Source organism: Mya arenaria, chromosome 13, assembly GCF_026914265.1.
Source record: "Mya arenaria isolate MELC-2E11 chromosome 13, ASM2691426v1".
Taxonomy (NCBI): domain Eukaryota; kingdom Metazoa; phylum Mollusca; class Bivalvia; order Myida; family Myidae; genus Mya; species Mya arenaria.
In genome coordinates this window covers 61,517,191-61,533,836 of record NC_069134.1, presented here as the reverse complement: position 1 = coordinate 61,533,836, position 16,646 = coordinate 61,517,191, and the positions used below count along the sequence as shown (strand labels likewise).

The following is a 16,646-nucleotide window of genomic DNA, read 5'->3' as shown; positions in this document are numbered from 1 at the left end:
CTGGGCTTGCGCTAAATTCATTTTGTGTGGACTTTATGAGGTGTTTATTTTCGTGTTTGTGGTGTTTATAAGTCACCAGCTCATTGCTAATTGCATTGAGCCTCTAAACAGAGTTATTTTTAAATTTTCGACTTCTTGTTCATGAAGTTGTCATTGTATTATTGTTTTTTTTTATTTGATTTTATTTCTTATTTTTGCATTGAGAAAAGCATTAATATATGCCTGCGTTCGGCCGTTTTCAATCGCTGTTCTATAAAAATGCAGAGCCATCCGTAAATATCAATATTTTGATACCTTCTGTCAAATTTACCGGATATAACCGTCACAAAGCAGGTTTCAGACCACCAACTGCAATGCAGAATAATGTTCACTCCATTCCCCCTTATCAATCCTATTCTCATGTAGACCTTTATATACAATACAATGACAAGTACTACAAGAGCGAGTCCAGAAGGCGAGGCGGTTGTTTAAAGAGGCAAGGAGCAAAGCCCAACAGACAACTAGTCCTAGCGAAAGACACACAACATAATGCCATTGGTATGACTAAATATATAAGGGTTTGCAATCATATACACTGTAATGTGACGTAGCGATCCTATCAATATAATTCAATATGACTTACACACGCAAAGAAACACGTGGATTTAATTCAAGATGGTACTTAGCCTCCTATATCTCTATACATTATGGCGTTAATCCCACGAATTATTGTTCAATTCTACATAATAACTGTTGGTTACAGTAGTAATATTTTTAATCTTATTGCCAATGAAGCTATGTTTTGGATCATAAGAGCGACAAAATATTTCAGAAGGAGAGTTAAAATACATGCTATATATGTATCGTATGTTATTGAATATAAATACACATAAATTGTCTTCTCAGAACACCCTGGAGCTTGGTGACCAATTGATATGCAATTATTGGATTACTTGCAAGAATAAACATGATTAACTTGGATTGGCCTGCTTCTCCTGGAGCATGTAGTGATTACACATGCTTATCTTTCCAGTGCTGTGAGGGTAATGATAGCGGCATGTATCTGACCTTCACTTGTGATTATCTCTAATGATAGCTTATATCATTGGTCCTATACCTAGGATATCATTAAGTGCTTAGACCAAGTCATCGAACGTTCGTTTCGTGCTGAAAAATATACGATGCTACAATGGGATTCATTTTACCGTCATTATTGACTTAGATGCCACATATTTGCATACACTTGTCAAGTAGAAAATGCATAGATGCCACTTATTTGCATACACTTATCAATTAGAAAATGCATTTTCCAACACTGAAATGTCATCAAAAGGCATCTGTTATGTATAGATATATACTATTTCGGATGCATAAAAATGAGACTCTTCGTTATTCCATTATGCTGGTAACAGACCCTGCATATTGTAAATTGTGAACATTTAAAAGATGAATCGAATCTTGACTCTTTTTGTTCGATTCTGCAGCAATTTGAATTTGATTGTAAAAGAACAATGGTATCTGTCACAATGCAAATTACGTGTATTCATTTGTTATTATTCCGATAGAAAACATAATATTATTGTCAACTTTCACCATATTTATCAGTTGAAAGTAATATTCAAATAGACCAAGAGAAATGTTGATGAAGACCATGACCTGTCTTCTGACTACGGTCTCAAATAACCTATCACTATTTCACAATGTCAGAACTTCTCATTATTCCTTACTAATATAATACATATACCACAGAAAACTGATGATTAGAACTGATAGCCGGACGGCAGTGATATTCGGACAAAACGTCAAAACCCCGAACAATGTCCTTGTTCTGTCCTAAGAGACCATGGACATGTTACTTATACCGGGTCATATACATTATCATTTATACCGGTCACTCTTTGTTTATCATCAATGATTTGTTCAATGTATCTGATAATAACTCACTATACGAATTCCGTGATGTACTTAATTTCGGGGTTTCTCTTTTACGCGAAGCCCTTTTCTCGCCATTCATCGCCGTATATGTTAAATCATGGTATGGATGACACCTCGTTGTTATCCCTAATTGATGTTTTCTATTAAGGATCATCTATTTCTCTCAACGAGATATCTCCCTTACTTATTTTCCTCTATCTAGCTTTCCAGAGGGATCATTAAATTGCCAAGCTACATATGCATTTCGTTAGGTTGAACACTCCTCGGAAATTTAGTTTCCAGATCTACTGACAGAAAATGATGGATTGATATTACCCAACATGCTCACAAAATGTATTTTATGTGCGGAAGGAAATCTGGAAGTTGTTTCAAAGACGATGCTGTTTTGAAACCAAAGACGTTGGATACAATTTATAATCTGTTCAAAATATAGCATTAATGACATAACTAATTTTAAAATGATAAATGTTGAATTGAATCAGGCATTTTTTATATATATATACATTTTAGAAGGGTCTTGAACTTGAGTAATGAGATGATTTTCAATGCTTCAAAGCCGGTTACTGATCTGATTATGAGGCTTATTTTCTCAACTCGATGTAGGCAAGATACTGACGCAATTAGTAAACCTCTTATTACAAATTGAATAGCAAAGACGTCATTAAAACACATGGTTTGAAGCTTGTGTAAATAGCAAGCGTTAGAATCAAATCTGGAATCTGATTAGAATCGTAACGTCATATTAAACTTCTCTTCGAAGAGGAGGATTCTTCCCGGTACATTCTTGTAATTCTAGCACTGGTATTTTCCGCTTAAATTATTAACAGTCATTAAAATGGCGGAATGATCTTGAAAATGATCATGCAAGAACGCCCATATGTCATTTCCGTTTAACAATCCTTAGGGTAAGAATTTATTGTGCCATGTGATATTCACAGAAAAATAAACTGTAGACGTAAATTTTAGATGAGCAACGACACCCCCTGATGAGAATGGTGATAAAGAGTGCAAGGCTTTTAAATATATATTCACATACAATAATAACATAAAAAGTTCAGTTCAATTATGGTCGTTCATATGCCAATTTTAGGCTATGTTGGATGATATTGAGATGTATATATTCAAAGTCGCGCAGACGCAAAATGCCAGTCGTGTACTACATGGTGTGTGTTCTGTGTGTCGTATTTTGCCTTAAGAGCCACAGTTTCAGATCAGGCCCAATATTAACAATTCACAATGTATATTAAAACTACAAAAACAAGCACAGTAGTCATATGTTTAAACATAAAATCAAATCTCAATATAAACTCATTTTATCACATAAAAGCATGGCTACACTGTTAAGTGTGTACTAAGATCATATGCACTTAGAACACACTTTAACCTGGTCTGAGAGTGTCCAGCCGAGCAGACCAGAAATACCAATTAAAGCAAAACGGCACTAGTGGTATTCTAGCTAACCAATTTTTTCAGATTTGATTTGATTCAATATTGCGAACTAAAAACTTCAGTGAATAAAAATGTTTATTGGAATGAATGTGGGGAACATCAATAGTGTAAACACTTGAATATTATTATCCTTTTTTCGTGCAAGTCACACACAATATTGTCATAACAAGCACATCTAGTCACATGCTAATGAATCGCAGTCGGAGAAATAAAGAAAATATTATCACATACCGTTGCTTGGAACTCTTTGTTGAGCTGTACATTGACTCTGACAACACAGTAATTCATTTCAGAGCCAACATGTGGGATTATCAAATTGTAATGGTTGGAGTTGCCATTACAAATAAATGGTTTAATTAATTCGCCGAATTGTGGTTTTATCAGCCATCGTTTTCTCAACAGAAAAACTAGCGAGTCTGCCATGTTTATAAATTCACTTCTAAAGTGAGTGCTCCTTTAAACAGAAAGAATATTTAAAATTACCAGTGGGAACATAGTTCCTGAAAATCACAGTAGGTGCAGCCATATCAACGCCCAATAGCAACGGGGTTGGTGGTATTCTATTTCAGAAAGGATTAGAAAATAGATAACAACTTTCTGTAAGTTTCATTTAATCTACGTAACTAAAAGATATATGTCCTTCTTTTGGTGTACATGAATATTTCAAGGCAAGGGATTTTTATTTATAGCAATGAGTAGGCCTCAAAAACATTTTTTCTTTAGGATCTTGACCAATCAGCAAAGACTTTGAGAGAATGCGCTTTTAAAAAGTGTTAAAACATATACGATTTTGAATTACTTTTGATACTGTGTGCAAAATGAGTTGAGATGACATTTATAAAGATGTTTGTAAAATGGGGACCTTGCCTCTGCGATGTTGTTTGTATTGTTCATTCAAATGTCGTAAAACACAATTTCAGTGTGTTTTTGGCCAATTATTAACAATTGCACATTACTCTCTTGAAACTAAATTATTGCCTTTCATGTTTTAACTTTATTCATTGATGATAACCTAACAAAACAGAACAAGCAATTATGCAAAACAAAAGCATCGGATTAGGGACATGATATGAGTTGGGGAAAGTGTTCGGTTGAGGGCTCAAGAACCAATTATATTCTAGGGATTCCGAGGCGGTACGTTATTTAATAGTATTCATGACACTAACCTTTATAATGACCGCCTTCTTATAACCAATTATATATATGGCAGCTACGTTTCTCCTATTTAGTACCTTTAATTGCATTCTTAACATTTATCTGAAACGTTTCTTTTGCGCTATATCGGAGAGTGTTTTCTCTCTAACCATTTTATGATTGAGGATTGGGAACCATGCATCATTGTAACTAAATTTTAGAATACCTTTTTTTCCAAGAAATTAATATTAATGCTGAAAAAAAAGAAAAAAATATCAAATAATATGATACCGTTTGTTTCTTTAGGAATACATAAGCGTTATCATATAAAAACGGGTTGGGGGTTCGAATATTTAATGATGTTTTTTCTATTGATATTGGTGATTAATAAATCATTTTTGCAATGGATGTTTTGCACTGGAAATGAGATTAATTTCGGGGCTCAAATCGGGGCAGAAAAAGCTCACTGCCAGATAATGAAAACAACCACTTATTTTAATCATTGCCAACATATAAATCATACAGGTCCTGATATAACCAAATTAAACCTTATTTTGCAATGAAAATAGCTGCGTTATTGTTGCTGAATTAAAAAACTTTTCCGCCTGAAAATGCACTTACACTGTTCTAAGAGAACAACTTACACCTTATTTAACCTCTAAAACCTGTTGTAGCAATAACACACTTGCCGATCACATTTCAAACACATGCTCAAAACATATGGTCATACTTACTGGTATTTGCATTCGGTTGGTGATGTAAAGCTTGATAGACCCCATGCACCAACTGTTAGGGATATATATTTAACACATCAAGTTAGGGAATGTTTTCTCACAGTAAGAAGTTCCTCGCGTAACAGATCGCTAGACTGGCAGACATCCGCAATTTCCGCTTAACTTTGGAAAGAATCATTTTGCCGATTTCAATCATTTATCGGAAGAGCTCATCATATTTATGAATTTTTATGAGATTAAAAACAAGTTCTTTGGTTGCTAAAGACATTCGACAATTTAAAAAAAAGGGTGTATCGGCGTTTTTGCAGCATGCTGTTCAGTTTATTTGACCTTGATCTTTATGTTCTCAACCGATAACTAGGTAACATTTCAAGGGCACTGGGCTTGTTCCTTTATTTTTTTATTATATTGCATGACGAAAAATTATAGGGAAAATATAAAGGAAAATAATATATTTTCGCGTTTGTCCGTCTTAAATCGCTGCTCTATATAAATGCGAAGAGCCATCTGTTAATATCAATACCAATGTCTTTCAAACAATATACCGGATAAATTTGCCAGGTTTCAGACCATCAGCTGCAATCCAGAATAAGGTGCAATCCATTCCCCTTTATCAATATCTGTCCCCTTGTATGTTGTTAAAATGTGTTGTCAAAACGTTTTTTAAATAACAAAACTTTTATGCAATACAATGAATTCTACAAAGGTGCTAATCCTGATGCTAAAAATGTTCTGAGCTTGTTTCAAGACACAATGATGAAAGCCTAATAGACAGTGAGCATGAGACACACTTCATCAAAACACGTTCAGTATCAATTTATGTCGGGCTTCTCAATCATATACCCATAATGTTACGTAGCGCTTTTATCAATTTATTTCAAAATGAACTACACACTCAAAGAAACTCTCGAAAGGCACCAATAACAAAACATGTAATATTCGTGGGGTAATGCCATAGAGTCTCAAAGCCTTCTATATTGTAATGTCATTTGGGGCCTTCTGGCTTTAAGTCCACGAAATATTATTGAGTAACACTATTAATGCTCGTACAGTAGTGGTATTAATAAATTGTCTTGCCAATGAAGCCATTGAAGCAAGGAATCTGACCATTAGAGCACATTGACATCGAAGTGATATGTTTACAAATATTTTCAGAAGAAGGGGTGAAAATACATGTCGTACATGTACATGTATGATTTCATGCTATTGAATATAATATACTTTATGCTTGTCTGTCAAGAACACGCATCCAGCTTGGTGACCCTTGCACGGCATAATTGGTTAACTTGCAGAATAAGCATGATTTAGTTTCATTGACCTGAATTTCTTGAGGCATATAGTGATTACAAATGCTTATCTTTCCAGTGCTGTGGGGGTAATGATAGCGGCATGGAACTGACCTTAACTCGTTATTATCTCTAATGATAGCTTAAATCATTGGCCCAATACCATGGGTATCATTAAGTACTTAGACCAAGTCTTTGCGTGCAGAGCGGTCTACCATTAAATGTAGTATGTGGATGCTGTTTTATCGTCAATAGATCTTTTATAGAAAGAATTTCATTTACGATGGGATTATTTTTATCGTAATTGAATGAAACATACACATGTCATTAAGGTACTGTGTTAACAAACAACGAAATGTTATCAGAAGCAATTTTGAAGCCCTTTGGCTTTGATTGTACGTAGTCATGGTATATGTCACAATACCAAAAAAGTGTTGTCATATATTATTTATTCAGGCAGATGATTTCTTATCATCGTCAATTACCACCAGATGTATCAGCAAAGTTATCGTCTAATTGACCAAGGGAAATGCTAATGAAGACTATGACCCGTATTTTGACCACGGTCTCAAGTGACCTTTCGCAATTCTCCGATGACAATATCTCTCATTATTCCCTAATAATATAATAATTATTCCACAAAAATATAATAAGAATTGATATCCGGACGGATGTGACATTCGGACAAAGCTTCAAACCCCGACCATTGTCCTTTCTTTGTCCATAGAGACCATGGACATGTTACTTTTACCGTTTGATATACATTATCATCTACAACCTTTTTGTTTTTATCAACGATTTGTTCCATGTAACTGATAAATAATTCACCTCAAAAAGTCCGTGAGGAACTTTATTTCAGAGTTGCTCTTTTACGCGATGTCTTTTTCTCGCCATTCATCGCCGTATATGTTTAATTAGGTTATGGATGACACCTAGTAGTTCGACCTTATTGATGTTTTCCATGAGGGATCATCCATCGCTTCTCTTGATATCTCCCCTACTCATTTTTCTCTATCAGCTTTCCAAAGCGACCATTAAAGTGTCAAGCAATACATGCGTTACGTTAGGTTGAATACTCCTCGGAAAAATGGTTTCTAGATCTAATGATGTATTGATATTACTTAACGTACTAACAACTTATTCTGGTTGCAGAGAGAAATATGGTGGCTGTTTCACAGGTTATGCAAGACATTTTGAGAATACAATGACATTTAACACATTTTTGTAAAATAATGCAATGAAAAAAGTTGTAATTGAAATACACTCGCCATATTTATTTTCAGTGCAAAAGGAAATCTGTGGTTTTGGGGAAACACATGTAAATGAACACGGTTTACGACATAATCAGTTATTATTGTAACATATTGATTTGACAATAACGCAAACTGCCCTACATAAACGCTTTTTTAAGTTGTTCAAAATACCATTTGACCGTCCACTGTTTCCTGATCGGTTTTTACGGTAGTATGTGCTTTTCTCCTTGGCGTACATTGGGCGCGTTCAAACCATAAAGAAATGTTGTAACAAGGCCCTTAAAACTTTAATCATAGACTGTGTAAAGTATTAAAAGCAAAGAAATCATTAAAACATCGTTTGAAGCTACCTTTAAATCAAATGTAGACTCAGATAATAATTATAACGTCACATAAAACTTACATATTTATTGGATTACTTTTAATGAATCACTGCGAAAGTCGCTATATATGATTTCAAACTCCCTGAGGGGTTTTGAACATGAGATTTCTTGCCAATAATTCTGACATCGGTATTTTTCCGTTAAATTATTTACAATCATTAAAATGGGAAAAGTTCTTGATAATGATCGTACAAGAACGCCCATCTGTCATTCCCGGTCGGAAAAAGCTTTGGATGCAAATTTCTTGTGACATTTGATTTTCACAGAAAAAAATGAACTCAAATTTTAGATGTTGTTTTTGTCTGTGTAATGATTAGACTAACTTGGAACGGTCTTGTGTTCGGTTCTTCAGTAGAATTCTCGTTATTGTGTGCAACTTCATCGCGCAATGTGTTCATTAGCATTAACAAATCAAATAAAAACATGACAGCGTGTCACTATTTAAAAATGTTTTTATTGTCATCGTTGTAAACATTTTCTTTATCTTTATGTACGCGTATGAAGTTGCTTACTTGCACATGAAGGATCCTACCTCATTCATTATTTTGATATATCATTGGTTCTGCTTTGTTTTGTGGTCTTCTTCTTTTCACTATAGACCCTCTGGAAAAGAAATCATAATGTAGTATAATTAACTTCTACTTCTCAATAATAGCTGACACTCGGCCACTGTGGGAAATGTAGCATTCATCTAAAACCCGATGGTTTAAGGGATCAGGTGTTTGTGTTTGATTGCTAGTGAAGGACTTGGGGCAAACTATTGACCACCACCGGGGGATAGATAAAACCGCAGATGCTTTCGGCGGATTTCAATTTGTGGCCTGGTGCTATTAAGTTTAGTTAATTGTTGGTTATTCCATCGACCATCTATTTACAGGAAGTTTTCTATCTTTTTCTTTGATTAATGCCATTTACGCCATTTTTGCTTTCTCTTCTTCTCTTGCTTTGAGTCACTTCTTTGTTTCTATTCCTCTTGATCGTTTGCCACGGTTTCGAGTTTCTTACCATGTAGATACAACAGTTGTATCTTATGTACAGAATTTAAACAAAAGTGTTAATGCACTGCATTTCAAGTCCAATATTCATTAAACATCTTAAGTCATTTACTAACCAAAGTATCCCATTGGTAATATGATATAATAATTTAATAAAATCTTTAATTCTTTATGTTGATGTATTAAATGTACATTTGTAATATACATATATTTATGTTAAAATCACTTGTACGATTTCTTCAATTTTACTATGGAAATCGATGAAATCGACGAATTAATGGATGAAGATGAAACCAAACTTTGCCACAACACACTTTAAAATTGAACAGCCCCGACTGGACTGATAAAAAGACTTCTAAAGAAATCATTTTTTTACGTTTAAAATTTTGGCTAGTGAGCGTGTTTCTGTATTTTTTCATATAACTATTCATATCGGTGTGCACTTTCATCAAAATACATTCTCCATTCAAGAAATGTCACCATCCAAGAAGTGTCAACAGGAATGAGTTCAAACGGTCAACAGCTTACTTAAAGGTGTCTCCGTTATCACTTATCACCAGCCTTGTGTCCGCGGGTGTTTCGAAAACAGTTCTGATAGGGAATGCCCCCTTAATTTCCCCTGATCCTTTCCTCACTTCCATCTATCACTTCTAGGTGATTTACTGTCCTCTAGTGACCATATGTATCATCCTCGAGTAGAAATGAATTTGGACAAGCGATGTGGCGCATTCCTATGCTCCTGAAATTGATTGTCATATATTTCCTCCGTTGACGATTGTTTATTCGGAGATTAAAGAATATGTGCAGATATGATTAAATCATGGCTGGATGAATGATTGACGTTTACGAGGGAAGCTGGCCCCAATATCACAAAAATACTCAAGTCAATTCTCAACCACAAATCATTTTACCTCATAAAAGCATAGAATGATTCAAAATATTAAGTTTTTATTCTTTTCTAAACGTATTTTCTCATAGATTGTTTTGATAAAAAGATTTTGTCAATATTTCAAAGAAATCTAATTCTAGAGCAAAAACATTCTTGAGTAATTGTCAAAATACAAATAAAATTAACTTAATTATACATGTTTGGCAAAATATGTTCCCCATGGAATCTAGACAAACGGTTGTGATGAACATATTCAAATACCTTATGCGCTTTTAAAAGACGTAGAATCATAAACGATTTTTAATTACTTTTCATTAAATGTGGTAATATGAGTTGAGTCTGAGATCGATATGTTTGCATATGTTATTTATATGGTTCTGCAACGTAAATTACTGCTTGCACTTCCAATAAAACGTAATCACAAAAAACACACCAATTCTAGGTAAAAATTCTCCCACTTTTTCACCGGTTTTACACATCAACGCGTGGCAAATAGTTTTGTTTCACACCAATACCCATACTTTATTCATGAGTTCATTCAAGTGATTTAATGGTGGGAGAGGGAGTCATGAAATAACGAAGTTTCTCAAAAGCTTTTTTGGAGTCGCTTCCTGATGGAAAATATTTCTCTGGTATTTAGGACTCACACCAGTTCTAAAAATAAACGAAACAAGTGGTGTGTTGTTAATATCAATATTGATGTTGATGTTGTTGTTGTTGTTGTTGTAGGTATTGTTCTTCAAATAAACTCTTCAGAGTTCATATATCATGACTAATTTAGTCAGTCTCTGGTTTTCTGGGTTTGTATTCAGTTAGCGACTTAGATCCAACTTTAATTTCAGATCTTAGTGTTTTGATTGGCTTGTTAAATTAAGACTGGTTTAGTTTTATCATTGCCATATGACCAAAAGAGAAAAGGGGCGGTGTTCATAAAGTATCTTAAGTCTTTTTCTAAATTAGTCATTTTCCTAAGCTAAGCATCTCACTTGTCATATAAATAAATCACTTCATAATATCTGGAATACTTTAAAAATGTTGATTTCAAAATACACACTTTTAAGTTTAAAAACCCTTGTACTTTTCTTTTAATTTGTCAATGAAAATTAAAAACAAATCGACATAGACCAGTTAAGAAATGACTTAAGATAGTTTATGAATACCAGTTTAGCGGTACAAACAAAAACTGCTCATTCTCATTTTTTTTCAAGGTCATATTTAACTATTATCAAATAATCATTCTATAATTAAAACATGCTGCTACAACAAAGCAAATTAAGTTCAAACGAGTACGTTTGATAGCAGAGTTAAAAGATGAAATCGTTCCCCTAGATTATCGGCAGCTTTGATCTGTGACTTCTTGAAATTAAATAAGCAAGGCACAAATGGATAGCTCTTTGCAAATCCCAGATGCATGGCTCACTGTCAGAGGCAACAATGGTGTGAATGTCATTATCACTTATTGCGTTTGTTAGGCGGTTGGAAAAAGAACTGACATGTGATGAATTGAGTTGTTGATAGGGAAACAGCTCTGAAAGATGCTGAATTAAAGACTGCATCATACAGGAAGAAACAACTTTATTCAGAAATTTTACACTTTATGATGTTATTGTTCTCTCTATTGCCCATTTCCCACTTTGTGGAAATCGTAAATTAAACTTTAAAAAAAGAAAGAAAGATTTTGCAGGGATATGTTCAATGGCAGACCAATAGCCTTAGCCTCGCTTAGGAGTAACACGAAGACTTAGTGCTTATGTGTTAAGATTAAAAGACACATTTGATTGGAAGTGGTAATAAAATATCCATGTAACTAAACACATGATCATACATTATTTATGTAATTCCATATGATTGCTACTATGCATAAATGATCCATGTGACTCAATTTGATTGGTACTGGATATAAATTATCCATGTAACCTCATTTGATTGGTGCGGGACATGAAATATCCATGTTACTCAATTTGATTGGTACTGGATATAAATTATCCATGAAATTCCATTTGATTGGTGCTGGACAAGTTTTATCCATGTAACTCTTTTTTATTGGTGATGGACGTAAACTATCCATGTAACTCCATTTGACAGGTTTGGACATAAATTGTCAATGTAACTCCATTTGAATACTATTGTGCGAAGATATATCGGCATGTAACATTATTATGGCTTTGCCAAAATACTCAAGTGCAGATTAGCACAATATCGATCAAAGAAACAAAAAACACAAACGCTACAAGACAACAAACATTACACAACTTGTTATACTGATTCGCATTTATATCTTTCATGTTGTGTCGACACGTTGCTGTTTTAGCCAGCAAGGATCTTTAAATGTGACCTGCCGGAACAGCTGGCAAAAGACAGCTTTTCCGGCCAGACATAGAATTGATATCCAGAATTAAATTCATCACATGGCTTATGCAGCGAGGATTTTTCTAGAAACGTATGACACTTACAGATATTTGAGGCTACTTATGTAGATGGTATAAACTGTCTTAGGCTTTATGGCTAATGTCAAAGAGGTTTAATTACTATGAATATTGGTTTGACCGTTCTAAACTTAGAAGACAACTTGCTTAATACTGAAATTCGAGCTAGAGATTAGAGTACTGTTATGTTTTTAAATTTGTTTGAATTAATATTCAGCGCTTAGTTCTGCATTATTATTTACTGATTCAACATTGACATACTTCCACGATGTCTGAATAAGGAGAAAAAGATCAGTTTAAAGTACAAAAGGCTCTAGGAATTCTGAAAAGTAGGGCGTCTTAAAGATATTATGAAAGAAAATGCGAGTATGGTAAAATAATTGTCTCAATAGATATTTAAAAACAACGTAGCCTGCCTAAAGGACCTCACCGATCTCGCATCGTCTGCCGAACTTCCACGTTATTTAGTTTTGGTCTGGCCAATTATTGTCCAGTGTCCAATTTTGCCGAGGGCTAATACATAGCAACGCTTGCCATGTCATGACCCGTAATTATTTGTTAGTTGGCCTTATTTGACGTGCTCCTGAGACGGAATTTAAGGTTAGAAATATCAATATGTTATAGGATGAAAAACCAGTGTGTTCTTGTTAGTGGTTTTACAGGTCGTCTGGTTTTGTAATGTTGCATTTATTAGTATTTATGCTATTTTTTTAAATAATTTTGGTTCTGTTTTTCGAAAAAATAACATCGAGGTGTTGTTATAGCCTTTGTGTCGTTGTTATCAGTGTTATCGTCGTCGTCGTAGGGCATACATTTTAACCTAAGCCACAAATGTAATTTCTTTAACGATCTTCATATAAAACTATGCGCACATGTATTATCGCAGGATAAAATGCGCACATGTATTATCGCAGGATAAAATGCGCACATGTATTATCGCAGGATAAAATGAGCACGTGTATTATCACAGGATAAAATGAGCAGATGTATTATCACAGGATAAAATGAGCAGATGTATTATCACAGGATAAAATGAGCACATGTATAGCAAGGCTTTATAACTCTGGCTTTCATATTTGTTGACTTTGAAAAACAATGAATAAAAGTGTTAGTGTTCGATCAGCGGCAATCTTGTTCATCATTCTTCTTTGAATGGTACGATGTGGTCATTTCTTCCGAAAATGGGCAACTGTTGGTGTTTCCTTTTCAAAATGTGACTGTAACTTGGATAAGGAATGCATACTACCGATATGTTTACGGGTGATTTAATACAGATCATTCCTTACACGAACACAAACCATTACTTACATGAAAGTACACCATCGAAATAGTGTTTGTTTTGTTCTGTTCAGTTCTGTTCTGTTTACGAAATGAAAGTTATAATGACAAATAACATCTTGTTGTTGTCGTTTATATTCTTTATAAAACAATAGCTCAAGCCCGAGGAAAAAGCAACCCCGTCTTCAGGATTTGAAGATTTGATTTACCGTATTCTGAAACAAATAATTAAGATTACGATCATCGTAATTTCTGTGACAGTGTTACCCTCGAGTGAGTAAAATATGCGGGCGATGTCAGAATTTCCAAATTAATATTATCCATATGTCTGAGAAAAAAAGTCTTCTCTTGCATGCTTTTCGCAATAAAGTGTCCCGCTAGATCTTATTATATTATTATAAGAATACTCAAAGGAAATTTAGATTTGTGGCGGCGATTATGGACATCTGACATTAGCAACGACCCTTTCTCTCGGAGCCCATTTATTTTCTGCGAACAAGGAAATGAGGGATATTTATGACTAACAAGTTACTCGGGTTCCAGATTTGGAGAGCTTGGTTAATATTTGTCTTGGCTGTTCAGGCTTTATTCTATTCTGACAGACCTTTTGCGGAGTACAAAATAGTGGACAAGCACACATTACATTTCTGTGGTTGTCAGATTGTTTCGTGCGGTTTTGGAATTGTTGAGTGTATCTGTTTGCCACCTTATAGTACTTGCATGCAGTGCACATTCGGATTCGGAAGCGCATGTCATGTCAAGAAACGGTCCCTCCACTACAGCTTGAAGTGACAAGTTGAAAACATTGAGTTTTATCAACATTGATTGAAAGTACAACGGGAACAAAATAGCTTTCTTTAAGAATTAAAAGAGACTTATTCACTGAATGAAAGAACGACAAAACAAACCAAATCATATCAAAGTAACACTCGTATTTAAAATTAATTCAAACACATGAATAATAACGGATAACAAGATTGTAACCATGTATTTAATAGCTGAAAACGCACAAATATTAAATGACTGGTGGGTCCTAAAAGATATTCAGTGATCAATTATCGTCTCATAAGGTAGAAATATCGTGTTTCTGCAACTTTCTTTCAAATTACACACGGTTTCCTTCAGAAGAACCATTGTTTTCGATATTTATTCATCCTTTTCGGTTAGTTAAAAACGTGAATTGTATTCGTTGTGCTCTATCTTTTTTGGGAGTAAGAGTGCATCTTTAACAGTGAGTAAATTCTATAACTCTTGCTACAAAAGACAGCCATAAAAAACAAAGTCGGTCGCAACGTGAAAAAATACCAATACTTTCAAGTTAGGACATACTCGCACAAACTCTTGTACAAGAAAACTAGCGAGGTATTGTAGTAATTACTTGTCCCAAGTGAAGTTTTTGTCTGTACGTATTTTCACTGGAATCAATCCGCTAATTGCATTTTCTGTCCATTTTCTGCCGGCTTACAATACACAGGAGGATTTGTACCATAAATTGGTTAAACTAGAACTACTAGTAAGGACAACGTAATGAGCCAGACGGAGACAATTGAATTTTCTTAGTTTAATAGGGACACACTCTAGGTTTGCTGAGAATAAAATATACGCTTAAAAAGCTGACGGAAATTTACCTTAAAAAATAAATGTTCTTTTTTACGCCATGCTACAACGATTGGGCTGAGTTTAAGATGAAGAATTTCTTTATGGAGTTTGTTTTTTCTCGTATATGAATACTTTTCTTGATTTGATAGTGACCCTAGTCCTAAGTTTAGCAAATTACACTGTATCCGATAATGTGGATATATTGTAAGTGAAACTACATATATGCAATCTATTAAACAGGATTATGTTATAATGATTAGATAAGTCAAATTGAAAACTTCTGAGCCACGTAACAAAAAGCCTTATAGAACGTGTCATTTATGAGTTTCTGTTGGGTTTTGTCCGATCTGGCAAATGGTTTTGTAACATCAAGATCTCTGCACATGCATATTATATATATTCTGCCAACATCGATATATATGTATCGTTTGCATGGAACACATACATTATATTATCAAAGTTGAAATTCTCCGTTTTTCATGAGTATATAAATATCAATGCTGTTGTTTTTATTATTTTAGGCGAGTTACGGGACCTGATGCACCGATGTCCTGACGGATCATTCGGATACAAATGCAAATTCCGGTGCCGTTGTCGCGATGATGAGCCATGTGACAAGTTCTCCGGAAGTTGCTACAACGGCTGCGCACCGGGCTTCTGGGGGCCAGGATGTCAGCTTTGTAAGTGAACTTGATGTTACCTGAATGACTCATTTTTTTTACAGTGCATTAAAGTAGCGAAATACAAAATGAAATATGCCAGAACATTTATCCAGCTTTGCATGGACTGGCCGACTACCGGCAGGCAAATATCTGAGTCAATATGCACACCAGAAATAAAAGACAAGAGCAGTGTTGCATGACACCCCTGGGGAGAGCAGCGCTGTCTGGTTTTACTCATTTTACTCCTGAATAGGCACAACTCATCAAACGATTACGATATAGCAGCTGTCTAAACAAATGATGAAAATTAAAAAATCATTTAAATTATATCGTGACTATGCACTTGATGGCGCAAACTCATACGCAGTGATCTCCCTTGCCGAGCAGAAATGATTACTAAACAGCAAAGTGTTGTAGCCACTGTTTGGAGTTTGCCGACGACGATAACATCAACGGCAAGGCAATGTCATTTTATTTTCAAAAAATGAAAATAAAAAAAAACACCGACATTGTCATGAGCTATACAGAGAAATAATGGACTCACAATGAATCTGAACGCATCTAAGATAACGTCTTGGTATGGTTATAGGTAATAAATTGTAACATCCATCAGAAATACTTCATATCAGTCCCGACATGTCCCG

The 16,646-nt window shown here is 34.6% G+C and overlaps 1 protein-coding gene across 2 annotated transcripts in view; it reads left to right on the top strand.

The window, feature by feature from the left end:
• LOC128215554 (receptor-type tyrosine-protein phosphatase S-like) overlaps nucleotides 1-16,646 on the top strand; it is a 90,767-nt gene that overhangs the window by 23,656 nt on the left and 50,465 nt on the right. For both annotated transcript variants that reach the window (XM_052922241.1, XM_052922240.1), the window contains exon 2: nucleotides 15,862-16,020. In XM_052922241.1, coding sequence (XP_052778201.1) covers nucleotides 15,862-16,020 — 159 coding nt within the window. The remainder of the gene's footprint in view (nucleotides 1-15,861; nucleotides 16,021-16,646) is intronic.